This window comes from Pseudorasbora parva, chromosome 16, assembly GCF_024679245.1.
Source record: "Pseudorasbora parva isolate DD20220531a chromosome 16, ASM2467924v1, whole genome shotgun sequence".
In the NCBI taxonomy this organism is placed as follows: Eukaryota; Metazoa; Chordata; class Actinopteri; order Cypriniformes; family Gobionidae; genus Pseudorasbora; species Pseudorasbora parva.
The window spans coordinates 6,612,123-6,631,554 of NC_090187.1; the positions used below are offsets into that span (position 1 = coordinate 6,612,123).

At 37.6% G+C, this 19,432-nt stretch overlaps 1 protein-coding gene across 1 annotated transcript; it reads left to right on the forward strand.

Annotated features, from left to right (window-relative positions):
- Positions 1–692: 692 nt before the first annotated feature.
- Positions 693–18,155, forward strand: srpra (SRP receptor subunit alpha). The gene is made up of 14 exons (XM_067419313.1): positions 693–993; positions 3,215–3,298; positions 3,404–3,567; positions 6,249–6,409; positions 7,459–7,618; positions 8,631–8,778; positions 11,297–11,439; positions 11,582–11,700; positions 13,438–13,524; positions 13,667–13,839; positions 16,002–16,215; positions 16,288–16,451; positions 16,860–16,958; positions 17,052–18,155. The coding sequence occupies exons 1-14, from the start codon at positions 871–873 to the stop codon at positions 17,178–17,180; spliced, it is 1,968 nt and encodes a 655-aa protein (XP_067275414.1). The 5' UTR covers positions 693–870; the 3' UTR covers positions 17,181–18,155.
- The last annotated feature ends 1,277 nt before the right edge of the window (positions 18,156–19,432 follow it).

Here is a 19,432-nt window from a genome sequence, read left to right on the forward strand (position 1 = left end):
AATCTAATATGAATCCATAAGTTTTATATATAATGCAAAATTAAGAATGCCACTCAAAACCATGATTTGTTAATTCACGCAAAAACAACAATTATATAATGTATGCGTGTGCGTGTGCGTGTGCGTGTGCGTGTGTGTGCGTGTGCGTGTGCGTGTGTGTGTGTGTGTGTGTGTGTGTGTGTGTGTGTGTGTGTGTGTGTGTGTGTGTGTCACAAGATAAATAATGTCTGCCTCGTTTTTTAAACTTTTATCATAATTTAATAAATCAAATATAAAAAAATAAATAAATGTCGAACTACCAATGGTCTACATACATATAAATATAAAAATACTATATATTATAAATATACATTGTTATATAACTGTATTACGCTGTTATAACTATTTAATTGTATATTTCCTTAAGCACAACATGGGGGAAATAGGTTTCTGATTACTGATTTCACAGCAATTAAATATAACACATAAGAAGTATAATGATGAAATGCATTATAATCTAAGAAACCATATATATATATATATATATATATATATATATATATATATATATATATATATATATATATATATATATATATATATATATATATATATATATATATATATATATATATATATATATATATAATATTTAATATTTTTTAATTGCCAAATGTTGAAGCGCTCCACCGGAAGTTGCGTCACTTCCTCATTATGCCACTGACGTGTCTGATCGTGAGTTGAGTGTTTATTCTGACGGCAGGCAGCACTGCGCACATTTATTCAAGCGCAGGGCAACTTTGAAGTTCTTATTTATTTTTTTACTCGTTTTTTGTTTACCGCTGTTTGTTCTGTCCTACCTAGAATTGGGTTTGTTCGTGTTTGGCAAAGATGCTGGACTTCTTCGCCATCTTCAGTAAAGGGGGCATCGTGTTGTGGTGTTTTCAGGGCGCCGGAGTCAATGAGTCCTTTACCGGGCCTGTCAATGCTCTCATCCGCTCCGTCATCCTCCAGGTAACGTCCCTGCTCGGCCTGATGTGGATTATTATTGTTTTATTCAGTATATAGGCAGCTAAGGCCAGCGAACACATGGGCTTCAGGCTGTGAGAATGTGTAATGTAGGTTACTATGGGAACTATGTTGGATGAGGTAAAATAGCAGGAACATTGTCCTACAGATGATGCATTAGTTGGCATCTAAATAGCATTTTTGGATTAAGCATGTTGGACAGTCAACTGCGTTGCGTAATACGGCACGTGCCAGCTTAGACAAACAGAGAGCTGAATATAGACCCTTCTGATGTTAAGTATTTTTTTTAAATTATTTTATTTTGATTCCTTGCAAAATGTTACGTTCATAAATGTTAATTAAAAACGTATTATTTTAAAGGAAAATTCTAAATATGAATTTAAAAAATAAGTGTTTGTAGAAATCTTCTATGGTGTAAAATTATATGATAATATAAAACACTAGTCCATTTTATAATTTAATGAATTGCAACCCCTTTCGAGTAATGTCTTTATTGTCTTTTTGCTTGTAAATGTTCTAAAAAAAATCTTTTTTAAAAAGCCCGGAGAGAGATTTACTTTATCATTATTATGAAATGTTGTCAAAGTTTTATTGCATGCAACATTAGCTGTTAGCTCTAAGAACGTAAAATAAAATAAAAAATCTAAATTTAACATTAAAAGCCACATTCCATTAATGCTATATATATATATATATTTACATTTAATCATTTAGCAGACGCTTTTATCCAAAGCGACTTACAAAAAAGGGGAGAGTAATAGAAGCAACGAAACAGACAAGGCCAACAACCTGTAAGAGCTGTAAGAAATCTCAATTAAATTTTTTTTTTATTGTTATTTTTTTTTATAGACATCTACAACAAAAACTCACGTACGCAAAATGCCGAACACTGGATTTTGATAGCTATGATAACAACCCATTAGGACTAAGGCTGTTTATATATATTTGATTAACTGTTACCTAATTTAAAATAAACGTAGCATGAAAACAAAATATGGTCCGGTTTCACAGATAAGTAGCTTAAACGTGCCTTGGGGGGAAAAGCATTACTGGTTTGCATCTTGAGACCATACAATGTCACAGACATAGTTTAAGATCTGTCAATGCAAGTTTCTTTCAATTTAAATTAGGGCAGCCGGCTGCTATCGATTATTTTAGTAATACATATATAAAAATTTATTTCAAATTAATTAGAAAAAGTAAACATGGTACAACCTATAAATCAACATTATAGTAATATAAATAATGCATAAACATTGCATTTGTTATTTAAGTTTCAGCTTCAGCTCAGGCATGACATAAGCCTTTACTGTCTTCTTGGAAGGCTTTGTGGCTCTTGTAAGAAGGAAAAAATATTGGACAGGAAGAACTTGGAAGAGTAGAGATGGGCACACTAGACATGCACGGATGAGATCTAACATCACCGGATCCACTGTTAAAAAAAGCCCATCCACCCCGCACATGGTTTTCTCTGATTTAGATATCCTCACCCGGTTGTCACATTATAATTATTCAAATAATAAATATTCTCATTCACACTGAAGTAGGTTGCTTTAAAAAAATCTTTTGGCGAAATTACATTTCTTAAATAAACTAAACCAGGGTTGACTCGACAACCTTCAGCACACGGAACGCTGAGCAAAAGTGACAGATGTGTTTGTATTTAATTCAGATAAAGTGCATCGCACATTCAGACCTGAGCTAATTTGAAAACATTTGAGCTAATCATTCATCATAGTAACACAGTATGTTTTATTACGTTAGGAGTTATAAATGATTCAAGTGTGAGATTTATATGACACGAAAAAGCTTTGAGGACATTTTAATGGTGTATTCAATGGTGTGATATCAAGTATATAAAGTCCATTAAACATTTCACATACACATCACAATGATGGTGATGCATGCGCAAACCCGTTGTTAAATGAACTAAACGAAGATTTTTTTGAATTTGAGTAACTCGAGGAATCATTTGAGCCCTGCTTAAAACAACTCAATCATGCATTTTAATCTGGGACTAGCTTAAGCCTCGTCTATAAAACCAGGGGCAAGAGTCTGCATCACGATTTTGGTCTGTCCAGCCTTCGCATCTCCATCCAACAGTTAACTTTATAAAAGAATATCAAATTAAGATAATAATAACTTGTATGTTAAGAGACATTTGAAGTTGATGTGTTTTTGTTGTTGTTGTTGCTTTCTGTTGCAGGAGAGGACAGGGAATAACTCTTTCACCCATAATGCCCTGAGTCTTAAATACAAGCTGGACAATGAGTTTGAGCTTGTGTTTGTGGTGAGTGTTTATTTTTTATTTTTTAGTATAATATGATGATCAGATCAGTCGGTGTCACATGGCTCAAACGTCCATATGTCTGATCATGTGCTTCTGGTTTCCCAGGTGGGTTTTCAAAAGATCCTGACGCTGACGTATGTGGATAAGTTTATGGATGATGTCCAGCTTCACTTCAGGGATCGATACAAGAATGAGCTGGAGCAGAGAGGCGCCCTAAAATTTCTGCTCAATAATTTTGAGTTTGGAGAGGACTTCCACAGTCTTTTGCGGTGAGCTAGACCTTTTTCCTGGGTTGATAAAGATGAATGGCTGTCAGCATTTAAAAAAAAATATTTTTGTCTGCAAAACTAATTTCACACACTTAAGTGTAAACCTTTGGCTCAAAATATTCTTTAGATATGTGTCATATTTAAAATTCCAGTTATTATTTTTGTATAAATACATTACATTATAGGGGTGTAACGGTTCTCGGTAAAAAATCGAACCATACCGTTCTTCACTCACGGTTCTTTCACTGCGGTTCATCTCAAATCTGACAACGTATCTTTAATAGGGTTTGTTTAAAATAACAATGTTTAAAATAGTTAATCTAATGTATGTTTCTGTCGATTGATACACACAATGATGCATTACAACCGGGGGAGAAAAAAACCGTGGTCACTCTTTGTAATCTTTTTGTGTTTTGAGTGAGTGCTGCCATGTGTTCGAAAACGACCAGTAATTTTCGCCGTTATCACCCAGATGAGACCTGAACAGCACACGTTGCTATCTGTGTATGAACTCGCTGTTTTAATTTTTTTATACTGTTGTCTTAGGTTAACTAATGACGTTATATAATAGGCTATTTTCTACACTGGTTTTGTCTTTTGAACGCTGGGCTTTGATGGGCGTATCACTGGAGACTTGAAAGTAAATGCCCACGGCTAGGATTGGATAAGATTTGCATATTTAATGAGCTTCAGCTCCCCTTCTCAGTTCATGAGGGAGGGATTGATTTGAAAGCGGCAACTGGGATCAACTGGGATCGTCTTTATCAAACAAACACAATGATTTTTTTTTCATCCACCTGCGATTGATTGGAATATCATTTCTGTATTACATGGTCCACACGATCTATGGATATAAACGTGAACACACACACACACACGTGCGCGCACACACCCAGAACAAGAACATATTATTTCTGCCGACGAGCGTACGTTTTGATAGCCCACCTGAAAAACACACAGCCCTGGGACTACTTTTAGCCTACATATAAAAAAAGACATTTTACTCACATACGTTTTTTGCACCATTCCTGTTGGATCCAATATAGAAGGCACAACATTGTGTTTTAATCTCAATATGTCTGCAAATCCAGCACCTGAGACTTGTTTACAAACGAATCCGCAGTGAAATGAAGCAAACACACAAACGTTCTTCCCCATGTGAGCTGGAACTTCATTAAAAATGAATAAAGTATCACACATTCCTAATATTAGGGTCCAAAGGAAGCTTATGCAGCGACTGTGTTCTTCCACAATATCTTGCTATCTTCTTCGACATGTTTATTGCTGCTGTCTAGCGTGATCCGATGAGTCTTTGGGCGGGGCTACTAAATTACACATGCTTATTATTCTGTAGAGGTGGTGTTTTGACACTAGATGATGTCAGGATGAAGCACAGGACTGTTTTCTGGGCCTGGTGTCTATAAAAGCTTTTCTTTGACTAACAAGGAAGTTTTAAGCTCTGAAATTTACAGGATAATCTTATATTATCATGACCTTTTATATATCAAAATCTCAAGGGAAAGTTGATTTCTCAATTCATCACCCCTTTAAACTAAACTCATTTAATCCTTGCTAATTTAAACATTCAAAAGCAATAAGATGCAAAAGAGAAGTTCCACATATTGTGAAAAGCACAAAAATGTTGAGTTCTCTTTCAAGTCTTGAGCTTGAACGGACAAACTCACACAAATTATGCCAACATGTCCATCTTGATAAGTATCCATTCCAACCAGACATAGTCTGAATATGCTGTAAGTGAACTTTATACAGTCGAGAAAGATGACTCCTATCCATGCATTGTCTTAAAAGGGCAGTAGCCTTTACTGCTGTCTGTTTAATGCCAAACAAAAGATAAGCACATCACTGACTGTTCTTCATTCAATAGCTTAATAATAATAAGGATTAAACTTTAATTTATACAGTCAAATATGCAATGTTATTTTACATTTGATTACTTTATTTGATTTCTGTACATGAATACTGTTAGACCTATCTGAAAAGCACTGATTTTGTTATTAGTATCTTTGCTTGATTGTATTAATTTGTGCGTCTGCTTTTATTTAAATAATTTGTTCTTATTTTCTTGATTTTATTTTATTTTATTTGACAGTAGTCCTTTTTTCCCTGAACATAGAAAATACCGAACCGTACCGAAACAGTGATACAAAACTGAACCGTGAGCAATCTGAAATTACACTCCTACTACACTACTTTTGTTGTTGTTGTTTTTATATTTTAATTCATCAGGGATACATTGAATTGATTACAAAGGACAGTACAAACATTTATAATTTCTATTTCAAATAAATATTCTTAAAAATGTTGTATTCATCAATGAATCTTAAAAAATGGGTGAATTCATGGATTCCACAAAAATATGAAGCAGCACAACTGCTTTCAACATTGATTATAAGAATTTGAAAGAACTTCATATGGTCACAAAATTACTGTATTTTTGATTAAAACAAATAAATACTGCCAACAAGAGCAGAAGACACTACTGTTCAGACTTTTTAAAGGTAGCATATGGATACAGTTCCTTCAGGTACATTATTATGGCATGCCCAAATAAGTATTGGCCAAATTATTATGTAACATTTTTAGTTTGGAAGCAAAAGGGAAAAAAAAGGTATTAATTTGTATAATTTACATAAAATATTACAATTACAATTTTTTTGCAGGGTGGCGGAGGACGGCAGCAAAGCCAAGGCCCCCGTCTCCATGAGGCCTTTCAAAGAGTCCCAGAAATCCCAGAAAACTGTGAAGTCTATGATTGAGACAAAGGATGGAGACAAAAGCAAGGAGCAAGGAGGCAAGAAAAGTAAAAATGCCAAAAAAGAAGGTGAGAAATGTGAGCGATGCACACTTTCGGTGCTTTATAAGAGATGCACTTATTACCAATAATCAGTATTGGCTGATAAAAGCAATTATTTCCACTTCAGAACAGCTGGTGATCAGGGCCGATGGTATCCTGTCAATCAAAAGGGTCAACAACAAAAAAACATGTCAGACTGCAACTCATACTGTGTGTGTTTAAAGAAAATCTCTCTTGTTAAATTTAGGGCACATTATCAAGACAATGACACATTAACAGTTAAAAAAATAGGTACATAAAACTCGATTTGACCCCATGAATTACCTGAAGTTCAAGTCTTGGTTGCCAGGTCCGCAGTTTTTACCTACATTAGTGTACCTCCCATCCAAATATTGCAAAGAGCTTTGTTACTTCTGATAAGAAACAAAAGTCTCAGCTTTCAATTTCTGCCCATTTTATCATTAAATTCACACAATAAATGCCGTTATGACACTATTAAATTCGACGTGATGGATCGCTGTAGTGCCTCAGTTCAAGCGGCAGACTTCCATTTTTAAAACTAGTTATTTCGAGGAAAACATGCATGAACATCAGAAGGTATGTTGAAAGTTGCTGTACAATTTACTGAAATGGATCACGTTTCATGTAATCACTTAATCAGCGTTTAAATCGTGGAAGACGCCAATAAAATAGCTAGTATCTTATTGTTGCATTTACCTCAGAAAAGTTATCCTGTGTTCTTAGTTTGTTAGTTAGATATTGCAAGCTATGACAAGTGTTGATGTAAACTACCTGTACAATCTAGTCGCATACAAACTGTTACATGTTTGAGTCTAGTTATTATATCTGAAAATAAAAAAATAGCTCTGTTGTTAATTTTAACTTCTAATATTATAGTAATGTACATATTTTAATAAGATGGTTCCCTGTATAGTTTGCAGGGTTATTTTGGAGAGATTTTTTCCCCAAGAAAAGCAAACTATTGGTATCGTTATTGGCAGAGAAATTTAGTATTGTGCATCTCATCTTGTACGGTTGTTAGTGTGACCGTTCTCTCTTTTTTTACCTATTTTCAGGTGTCTCAGGAGGAGATCAGACTAAAGCTGCTTCACAGACCACCTCTAAAAAGGCTGTGGAGAATGGAAACGATGGTCTGACCCCAGAGGAGATCATTGAGAGGAACCGTGCCAAGTTCTTCAGCAAGCAGTTGGGTGGCGTAAAAGTAGAGAAGACCAGGTATGAGACATTATGAATTATCTGAAAAGGCCTCTCTCATAGCCGATGAAGCCACTTTTGATCATACAAGTGTCACAAATCTCTAAATGACTTCCACTTTAACCCTTAAATCTTAAAGGGTTAGTTCACCCAAAAAGGAAATTGATGTCATTAATGACTCACCCTAATGTCATTCCACACCCGTAAGTCCTCCGTTCATTTCCGTTCATCTTCGGAACACAGTTTAAGATATTTTATATTTAGTCTGAGAGTGTATCCAAGTGTATGCCCACTGTACTGTCCATGTCCAGAAAGGGAATAAAAACATCAAGTAGTCCATATGAGACATCAGTTAGTTTATTAGAATCTCTTGAAGCATGGAAAATGCATTTTGGTACAAAAATAACAAAAACTAGGAAATAACAAAATAACAAAAACTTTATTTAGCATTGACTTCTCTTCCACATTTGTTTTCAAACCTTAAATAAAGATTCAAACGGTTGTGAATCAGTGAATCGATCAATGATTTGGATTGCGTGTCGAACTGCTGAAATCAAGTGACATTGGCGATCTGAAACATGAATCTGCTGATTCATAACTGTTTGAATCTTTATTTGAGGATTGAAAACAAACGTGGAAGAGATCACAATGCTGAATAAAGTCGTAGTTTTTGCTATTTTTGGACCAGAATGTATTTTCGATGCTTCAAGAGATTCTAATAAACTAACTGATGTCACATATGGACTACTTTGATGATGTTTTTATTCCCTTTCTGGACATGGACAGTATAGTGTGCATACACTTAGATACACTGTCGGACTAAATATAAAATATCTGAAACTGTGTTCTGAAAATGAACAGAGGTCTTACAGGTGTGGAACGACATTAGGGTGAGTCATTAATAACATACATTTTATTTTTTAGGTGAACTAACCCTTTAAGTTGAGATCTAGACTACAGTATTCCATCTGATCATTTTGACAACAGAAGCTTGTTTGAAGTAAATTTTTTATATTGCTGTTGTGTTGCACAGTAAGTCCCCTAAACCCCAGAAGCCAAAAGGGAAGGCAAACCGGGTGTGGGATATGGGTGGGAGGAACACTGGAGATCTGGACTACAGTGGAAGCAATGGCAACACTGGTGACGCACAGAACCAAGACCATGAAGCCTCAGCTGAACCGGTGAGAAGTCCAGCTTTACATCTGAAACATTTACATCACAACAAGTGCAAACGTGTACTTGCAGCACACAAAGCGTCCGCACAGCTTTCAAAGTAAACTCCACCGCAGAAAATTGTCATAATTTGAGTAAAATAATGCACCTAGTGGAACCTAGTCTCCACCTCGGACGTCACGCCCACAGACCTTTGGCTGAACGTTTGATGCATTTGGTATACTTCAGGAGTTTCGAAGTCGTCATCTGAATAGTTGAATTCTACAGGATGTCTGTGAAACGACGCACGTGTTGCGTTCTTTAAAGGTCCGCCTGGACACAAATGCCGTGATGCCAAACCCCCTAAATGAAGAAGAAAGCCGCTGTGTTTACAACTGTGACAATGAGCCCTTACCAGTATCACCCATACGCTGGATTTTCAAAAGTATGTGAGGTTTGCGGCTCAGTAAACTTGCACAACACTCATGAATGAAAAATTCATCGATGCACACCGGTCTGTTATTGCAGGGACATTGACTTTACACTTTCACGCCCCTAAACATGACACAGAACTAAATGAACTGTGATTGTGTGGTTGTGTTCCATGTCAGTCAAACGTCCTCTCGGGTGATCCTCGACAAATGAAAGCTGCGGGAAAAAAGACCAGACCTTCTGCCGTCAGCCTGAAGGTCTGGTTACGCAAAACTTTCCGTCCTGATGAAAAAAATTACGTCTCAGTGGGCCACTGTCGTCTGCAGACACGCAACGATGCTGAAAACAACGATGTTTCAAGATATTCAGATCACATAATAGCGTCCAGTGTGAAATGCCCTTTACTGCACTTCTTCATTCTTCGTCTTCTTTCTGACAGAGATGTAACGACAATGACTTATGAATTTAATGTCTCGGGGAATAATTAACTCAAAAGGGATTTAATATTCAATATTCATGAATTTATGAATATAATTTGCTAGTCGTTCATTACGTATTAAAATTTTCCGATAGGGAAAATTGTTTAATTAAATACAAGTAACCCCTTACGGAATTGCTTGAAATTATCTTACTAAGTTTGTCCTGCAAATTAGTTATAGACTTTTCAAATCAATTCTCAATAAGGGATTACTGCTTTACGAGCGCATAAGAAACATTAACTTTACTGATCAGGACAAGTTCAATATTTCAAATGGTCATACAGTTTACTTTACTAACATAGTTGCATAAGCAGTTAGGTAACGTTAGATCGCAAGTTTCATTGACTTTGTGTATGTGGCAGAATAACAGACTCCACTCATTAAATGTCTTTTGGAGGTTCAATAAACACAGACTAAAAATAACACTACAATTCACACAGAAAGTACATACTAAATATGCATCAAGAGAGTAGAAGTATAGATATTAACGAAAGAATACATAAAAGAGAATAATGAATAGACTGAAATTAGAGAGAGATAAAAGAGAGAGAGAGAGAGAGAGAAAGACAAAGAGAGCGGGGGGGGGATAAGAAGCAGCTTTCCTTCAGTTCATCAAATACAACCTTCACGGAGTTAACTTGTCCCAACGGGAAAATAACACACCCTCTTTACAGCAGTTTGAATTTGGAAGATAATACTTGCTCTAGTTGTGGCTTCTCGCGTGTGTGCGTTTGTTCCGAGTTCAAATGCCCTGCGTGTCCGGTGGTTTTTTCCGAGGAAGAGAGGAAGAGCTGGGGCCTGCTTGGAGGGCCTGCATTGGTGGCATGGCTTAAGTGCCAGCCACCGTGGGTGTTGGCTCCCACAGGGAGAGAGTTGGAGAAGTAAGAGAGCGAAGTAAGAGATTTTCAGAGAAGAGAGAGAAGATTGTCTCCACTGGTCTTTTAAGGTCTGGAATTAGTCCCACCCTCCAGGGTTAGACTTAACCAATGAGATTGTTGGGATTTCCAGGCGGGAAATTCCTCAGCAGATTTTATGGCTCTTTGTTTCAAAGCTCGACTCAGTGGGTCTCTGACCATTCATACTATAATTAATGCAACAAACACACACTGCATTTTCTGAATAAGTGATATACATGGAAGTGTAAGTCGTGAAGTGAGCATTAATTTGATAGGAGACATGACATATGAGGTTATCTGAACTAGTAATTTGTTAAGACAAAGATAAAAAAGATGCAAAATACCATACAGAAGAAACATTTTACAAAACAGTTATGTGTTTACATATAATGTCCTGGGGTGCATGTTCATTTATAGATGGTTTGTCTATAATTTGAGGCAAAAGCTCTGTGTCTTAAACTCTTTGTGTCTGAAACTTCATGTGGCCAAATTCTTTTGGGCCATAAAACATCTTATCAGATGGTTTCCAGGGTAACGAAGAATCTTTCTCTGTTGTGTTGGGGGAAGGTCTGTTAGTAAGCACAACTTTCAAAACATATTTGTTAAATGTAACTGGCGATTGTGTGTTTGATTCGCCTGAGTCGCTACAGAGGCAAAGTCTTTATATTGAATAAAGGCTTCCAAAAAAAATAAAAAATGCTTTTAAATTAATTGCAGATGAAATTTTCTGTTCCTCTCAGCTGATTCAGGTGGATTCAATGAAAGGTGACCTGCGTGGTGTTGATTATGAGTCCTCAGACGAAGAGGATGAAGAAGTGGAGGAAGAGGAGGAGGAGGAGGAAGAGAAGAAGAGAGTTGTGGTGCCAAATCCTAGCAAGAAAGGGTAACATTTTAACATCTCTGTTCTGTCCTTTCAACACTGCCTCACAACATTTGATTTTCTTCATCTGAACTGGCTTCTGCTGAATGTGTCTTCATTTGAATCCTTAGATGTGGAGATGCCACATTCTGTGTTTTCTCTGCAGAGCTAAAAAGGGTGGTTTTGGGGGGATGTTTGGGATGCTGAAAGGCCTGGTGGGCTCTAAGAATCTGACTCAGGAGGACATGGAGCCAGTTCTGGACAAGATGAGGGACCACCTCATTGGTATGACATCGCTCTTGCCCATGGCACTTCATTTAATTCACAATCAAGTTTTTCAATTTTTTTAAAAATTAATTATATTAAAGGGTTACTATAGTCATGGACAAACTGTAAATATTTAGGAATTTTAAGATGGTGTAATCTGTGTAAAAAATATACGACTAGAGTAAATAAAAATAAATGTATTCCATTTAAAGGGGAAAAAATAATTAATAATACATCTAAAAGTACAGATAGAATATAGGTTGAAACGGTAGTAAAACATGTAATATTAAAATAAATCAAAATGTACAATAAATTAATTTATATAATAAATACATCTAACAAATGACAAAACGTTTGATACAAATTGGATTAGAAAAGATTAAATTAGAAAAATATATATAATTAAAGTATATTTAAAGGTGCACTATGCAACTTTTGTGAGATTTATGAGACAATTTTTCTGTTGAGTTGTTTTTAAAGAATTTTTCTTTTTAAAGCAGCACTAGGTAACTTTTCAACCTTCATAATATATTTTCAAGACTCTTGTGATGATAAATCGACTTACAATAGGTTGAATGACACGTCTGCCATAGCCTGATGGGGTCTGTATCGTTTTTAATCGTACTTTTAAACTTCGGGTTTCGGGTAGTAACCCGAGAACAAAAAGAACTACAAAATTCGACTGCTTTACGGCATATACGTCACTTCCACCAACACCCACACTTCCTTACATTCAGACGTGCGAGCCCAACTTTGTTCGTCGGATAATATAGTCATGTCCGAAGCAGCAGAGACAAATAAGAAAGAAAAGGTTTTGTTGGAGGAAAGCAATAAGAGGAAACGAAAAAGTGATGGGATAAAAGGCAGGACGAGGATCAACATGTGACCAGCGTTTGCTCGTCGGCGTGAGCTGAAGGAGGCGTGCACGACTGATGCTGTCCTGCTTGTTACGGTGAGCTACCACTCAAACATTGAACTGAAGTATCATATAGATTCTGTAAAACAGTAACCAATAGACTACTATAATGACACTGGCTTGTAAACATGAGCATCGTGATTATTTGGCGTTTGAAAAAAATAAAACCCATGAAATTATATTCATATGACATGCTGAAACATATGCCACTGACTGTACCTGGGATGAAGACATTTCACACGCGACGCCAGAAGAACACCTGAATGTAAAAACTCCTCTTGCAGTGTTCAGGGGAACTGTTAGTGCTGCACCAACCCGCGGCGCCACTTTTATGAAGTTATTTGGCCCGCACCGCACCACTGTATATATTTTTACAAGCCGCCCCGCACCCGCGACCATTAAATAGACATACGGGGTCCGCGGGTTATGAGACGACCCGCGCATTACTAGTTCAGGGCTATCAGGGTTGTCATGTTAACAAATGCATGCGCGATGGCATCCCCTGTTGTAGGATGACAGAGCTTACGACAGTAGTTGAGGACATTATTTTTTCCAAACTGTAGGGGGACCCCGAGAGCAAAAGTTGCCAAGTGCTGCTTTAAAGAAGAATGTCTAAATGATTAATTAGTGAATCGTTCCAAATCAAAATAATAACCTACCAAAATAATCACATATCTAGTAACGTATATACTGTACATTATACATAATTACATGCAACTAACCCTAAACCAAACCCTAACTCTGAATTCCTCTGTAACAAGGACACTTTAAAATGAAGTCTAACCCAGCCTACATTGTGACCGGAACAGTAATTTGAGTTTTTTCTCTTCTTTTTCTAGCCAAGAATGTAGCAGCTGAAATAGCCTCCCAGCTCTGTGAGTCTGTGGCCAAGAAACTGGAAGGCAAAGTCATGGGCACTTTCACCAGTGAGTACAGCATACACACTCCTGCTGAACACCCTGTCCAAACCAGATTCTTCTCACAGACGGATGCATGTTCTCACGCCCAGAACATCGAGCGCATGTCTCTTCCGGCCTTATAAATCTGCCTGTGGTTTCTTCTGTCCAGCTGTGGCCTCTACGGTGAAGCAGGCTCTGCAGGACTCTCTGGTGCAGATCTTGCAGCCCAAGCGCCGCGTGGACATCTTGAGGGACGTGCTAGATGCTCGTTCTCAGCGCAAACCCTTCGTCATCACCTTCTGTGGGGTCAACGGCGTCGGCAAGTCCACCAACCTCGCCAAGGTACGTGCATTTATAGGGAAAAAAAGTGCTTATAGAAATGTACGGTCTGGAATACTTGAAAAACGTATTTTGTTAAAGTGCTTGAAATTAAAAAAGGAATATGTATGCGGTTTGCATGCGCGAGAAACCACAAATACCACAATTTCTTGATGTTATGCTCACCAAGGAGGCATTTATTTGGTTTAAAAATACAATAAAAATAGTAATATTGTTACATTACAATTTAAAAGAACAGATTTCTATTTGAATACATTTTAAAATGTCATTTATTCCTGTGATCAAAGCTGGTGTGTGGTGGGCGTTCTGGTGCAATATGGCTGCCGTCGCATCATCCAGGTGATGCTGCACATTGGTGGTGACCCCCCCTACCCCCTTAAAGCGCTGTATAAATGTAACAAATTATTATTATTAAAGCTGAATTTTCAGCATCATTACTCCAGTCTTTAGTGTCACATGATCATTCAGAAATCATTCTAAGATTCTGATTTGCTGCTCAATTATTATTATCTGTGTTCAATTATTAATAATAGTTTTTATTATTAATGTTAAAAGGTAAAAACGATTATTAGTGCTGTTAAATCGATTAATCACAAAGTTTGTGTTTTATCTACACACACACACACACACACATTTAATTTCTTTATTTGAATCGGCCAATCAAATTTCTTACAGAAAGGATTCAAATATTCACAGAGGTAACACAGCTTTGACATTAAGGGTACATAAAACCTTGCTTACGCCACAGCGAGGCTGCCTATCACAGCTGATATAAAGCAGAATTTTGCCAGCTGTTTAGACTGTCTCACACACGCAGATCAGGCATAACAATATTGTGTTAGACCCCTCAAGGTGTGCTGTGGTATCTTGTACCAATATGTTAGCAGCAGATCCTTTACGTCCTGTAGTTGCGAGTTGGAGCCTCCATGGATCAGAATTGTTTGTTCAGCACATCCCACAGATGCTCGATTGGATTGAAATCTTGGGGAATTTGAAGGCCAAGTCAACTCCTCAAACTCAGCAGGATGCATTATCCTGCTGAAAGAGGCCACAGACACCAGGAAATACTGTTTCCAATAGAAAATAAAGGGTGTACATGGTCTGAAACAATTCTTAGGTAGGTGGTACGTGTCAAAGTAACATCCACATGGATGGCAGGAGCCAAGGTTTCCCAGCAGAACATTGCCTAAAGCATCACACTGCCTCCACCGGCTTTCCTTTTTCCCATAGTGCATCCTGGTGCCATGTGTTCCCCAGGTACGCACACAGATCTGCCATTAACGTGATGTAAAAGACATTGTGATTCATCACACCAGGCCACCTTCTTCCATTGCTCTGTGGTCTCATTCTGTTGCTCACGTGCCCACTGTTGGACAGAGGTCAGCATGGCCACCCTGACCGGTCGGAGGTTATGCAGTCCCATACACAACAAACTGATACACTGTGTATTCTGACACATTTCTATCAGAACCAGCATTAACATCTTGAGCAATTTGAGCTTCTTGTCTGTTTTGATCAGACCACATGAGCCATACGTGACCCTGTCGCCGGTTCACCACTGTTCCTTCTTTTAAGCACTTTTGATAAATACTGACCACAGCAGACTGGTAACACCCCGCAAGAGCTGTAGTTTGGAGATGCTCTGACCCAATCGTCTAGCCATCAAAATTTGGCCCTTGTCAAACTCTCCAATCTTTTTTCTGCTTTTAACACATCAACTCTGAGAACAAAATGTTCACTTGCTGCCTAATATACCCCACCCACTAACAGGTGCCGTGATGAAGAGAGAATTAGTGTTATTCACTTCATAATGTCATAATCATAATGTTATTTTATATATATATGAATATATATGAATGGAAACCACAATAAAAACATTTTCAGGATTCTCTGAATAGAAAGTTCAATGAACGGCATTTAATTTGAAATAAAATCTTTTGCAACATTATAAATGTCTTTACTGTCAGTTTTTATCAATTTAATGCATCCTTGCTGAATTAAAAAGTATTACTTTGTTTTTTATTGATTGGTAGTGTCAGGGTTTCTGTAAAAACATTAAAAAGCAAAAACTGCTTTCAATATTGTTAATAATAATAAATGTTTCTTGAGCAGTAAATCAGCATATTGAATATAATATTAAGTCCATGTGACTTCTCTTCATACAGATCTCGTATTGGCTGATTGAGAACGGGTTCTCTGTGCTCATCGCCGCCTGTGATACGTTCCGCGCGGGTGCCGTGGAGCAGCTGAGGACTCACCAGCGGCGCCTGAACTCTCTGCACCCCCCGGAGAAGCACGGCGGACGCCCGGCCGTACAACTCTTCGAGAAGGGCTACGGCAAGGACGCTGCTGGGATCGCCATGGAAGCTATAGCTTTTGGTAAAATCCACATGATTTTAAAGGAAATAAAACTTTCAGAGGATTCGTTCGTTAACGCCTGTCTTTCTACAGCTCGTAACCAGGGTTTTGAAGTGGTGTTGATCGATACAGCTGGCCGCATGCAGGATAACGCCCCTCTAATGACGGCTCTGGCTAAGCTGATTGCGGTCAACACCCCAGACCTGGTCTTGTTTGTGGGAGAAGCACTTGTGGGCAATGAGGCTGTGGATCAGCTGGTAGGTTTTGCTCCGGTGTAATGCCAGATAAAGTCAATAGATGGCACTGCTCTATAGTGTGTTCAAGTTCAAGTATGTTTCTGGTAAGTAATTGTGAGACAAAAAGTGGTCTTGCACCAGGGAGTGCTTGATGGCTCTGAAATAGTAGGTTGCAACAGTTAAAGGGATAGTTAGCCGAAAATGAAAATTAGCTTATGATTTACTCTCCCTCAAGTCATCCTAAGTGTATATGACATTCTTCTTTCAGACAAACACAGCTATATTAAAAAAAAAACAGGTCATCCTTATACGTGTTATTTGCGTTTCTATTATATCAATGCAAGAAACCAGTCCTGAACTGAATATTTCAGGTCTGTTAATATTAATATTCAGTGTGTAGTACATGGATGTTTGCTGCATTTTTTGTAGGTTAAATTTAATCAAGCTCTGGCTGATCATTCCAAGACTGACAAACCCAGGCTCATCGATGGCATCGTTCTCACCAAGTTTGACACCATCGATGACAAGGTATGGCTGTTTGAAACGTTCATGAAAGAAATGTTCATGGCCCTCTTGTGAAATGAACCTTGGTTAAGAGAAACTTACCCACGTCTCCTGTAGGTGGGTGCTGCCATCTCCATGACCTACATCACGGGACAGCCCATCGTGTTCGTGGGCACCGGGCAGACGTACAGCGATCTGCGAAGCCTCAACGCCAGGGCCGTGGTCAGCACGCTCATGAAGGCCTGAGCTGCTCGAGCCACTTTCACTACAGCGCGACATGAGACCCCGTGACCCCTCTCAGCTTCCCGTGAATGCAGATATGCCTATGTGTTCAAATGATAGGTGTTTTTTTGGTTTACTACAGGTTTAACTGAAATTCAGTTCATATTTAGGATCCCTCTTGTGTTTTGTTCCTGAAAGAAAAAGTGTTTGATTCAGTTTAATGAGTGGAAGGAATAACATTTGACTCGATCTCACCTCAGCAACCATTTTTGATTGACATGCGACACAGCCAATCAGAGAGCAGCAGCTACAAACGCTTTCATATAGATCTTTTTATTCAAGATGAGAATGAGATGAGGAAAGTATTTTTGCACTTTTCTGCCTCTCTTCTCCATGATCAAGTGTTCTCATATGTACTTCCCCACAAAAAACGATAGATTTGAGGTGTCATTCAAATGTTATAAAAGAAATATAATATATTCTAAATGTATTTTTGTCTACTTTTTGTTTGATTAGTGTAGGTACATTCAGAAGATGGCCCGCAACCCAAACGGTCTCATGAATTCACTACCATAGTGCCTCAGCTCATTACATTCAGTTTTTTCCAAAACAGTTCCGTACAAATGCTGCCTTTCCTCATTCTTCCTCTTTTACTCAGGCTTTTCATAAAAGGTGTTGAAAGATTTGGTGCTTGAGGTTTGAAGGCCAAGGTCTGAGTGAAGGCACCTCAGCAGTTATGCTGCGTATACCAAACGAACTGAAGCCCTGCAAACTTACGTTTTTTTAATTCATCAGTAACCGTGCTGTCATTTTCTTTTCTTTCAGATCCCTTCATGCTTTTATTTTAGAACAAAGTCAGGTCTTAATTCTCATATTAATTTGCGGTAGCACAAAGGCGAGACTGGAGAGCTTCGAGAAGATTTGTTGTACTTTAAGAATGTGTAATATTTCTTAAATAAAGCTGCTATGATAGCCGGTAATGACCTGTTTTGTTTGGTACCCTACTAGTAGTTTGTTTCCTGCACACTACTGGCTTTCACCACTGTCTCATTTCTAAAGAAATAATACAAACAGACATGTCCGTTGCATTGTAAAAACTTACATAAACCAATGAAGTCCGATTCCTTAAATCATAACTATTATAGACCGGTTCTTATGAATCAGTCAAAAAGATTCAATTATCATTATATTCAGCAAATCCATCAGGACGGCCACCGAGACAATTATCTGAATGGATCTTTGTGACAGCAGTTATACATTTTTCAAATAAAAATGACGGTGTGGTGTGGTGTGTGCACTGTTTTGTAAAGGTAAACAGTATAATTATTTGTGCTTATGCAAACTTTGTTATAGCATAACGCAAAACTTAAATAATTGGAATCAAATGACACTGGAAGCAAGTTACAAATGGCCTCATCCACTCTTAAGTTAAAAATAATACAGATGTAATTCCTGAAAAACACTTTCACTGCTTCTATTTGCTTTCAGTAATGACACTTTCACATTTGGTACCAAACTGATGTTTTATTTTAAAATAGCATATAAATACTTAAAAGACATTTGCAGACAGAGATGTTAAACAGTGGACCACTGGAGTTCAAATACAAAAGGTTTATAAACAACTCTTTACATATCTCTTTTAAAGCACTACTGGCCAAGCATTTAAGACTATAAATGGGAACTAAGTGTCCAAGTGCAATAAAATGTACTGAAAGTTGTGTGGCTCAAGAGGAATGATGGCGGCTTGTCATTTCCTCAGTCTCGTGGCAAGTTCAAGTAGATTCATGGAAGCGGAAATGCTTCTAAGTAGAGCCTGAGAAACCACAAGCATTTAGGTTCACACCTTGGTCACCCTTACAATGTGTTCTTCTTACAGGCCAGATTCAGTTGTAAAAGAAATGTCCAGTCATATTCCGACTAAATAATAGAATAAAAACCATGTGTGTGCTGTCTATACACATACACACTACAGATTTTTGTAATGTTTTGGAAAAATTACACTCAGTAAGGCTACATTTGTTTTGATGAAAATACAGTAAAATTGTCAAATATTACAATTTAAAATAACATATATAAATAACTTATTGTAATATTTTCTTTTGCATTTATGCATTTGGCAGACACTTTTATCTAAAGTGACTTACATTGCATTCAAGGTACATGTTTTTACGTTTTGTCAGAACTTGCTTTCCCTGGGAATCGAACTCATGACCTTGGCATAGCTAGCGCCACGCTCTTCTGTTCTTCTGTTTGAGCTACAGTAAAGCAATACATTT

Excerpts from the sequence above, each read along its gene's own strand:
- srpra (XM_067419313.1), top strand. The coding sequence starts at position 871 with ATGCTGGACTTCTTCGCCATCTTCAGTAAAGGGGGCATCGTGTTGTGG. Across the intron at positions 994-3,214 it reads TCCGCTCCGTCATCCTCCAG|GAGAGGACAGGGAATAACTC; the intron begins GTAACGTCCCTG and ends TTTCTGTTGCAG. Across the intron at positions 13,840-16,001 it reads AGTCCACCAACCTCGCCAAG|ATCTCGTATTGGCTGATTGA; the intron begins GTACGTGCATTT and ends CTCTTCATACAG.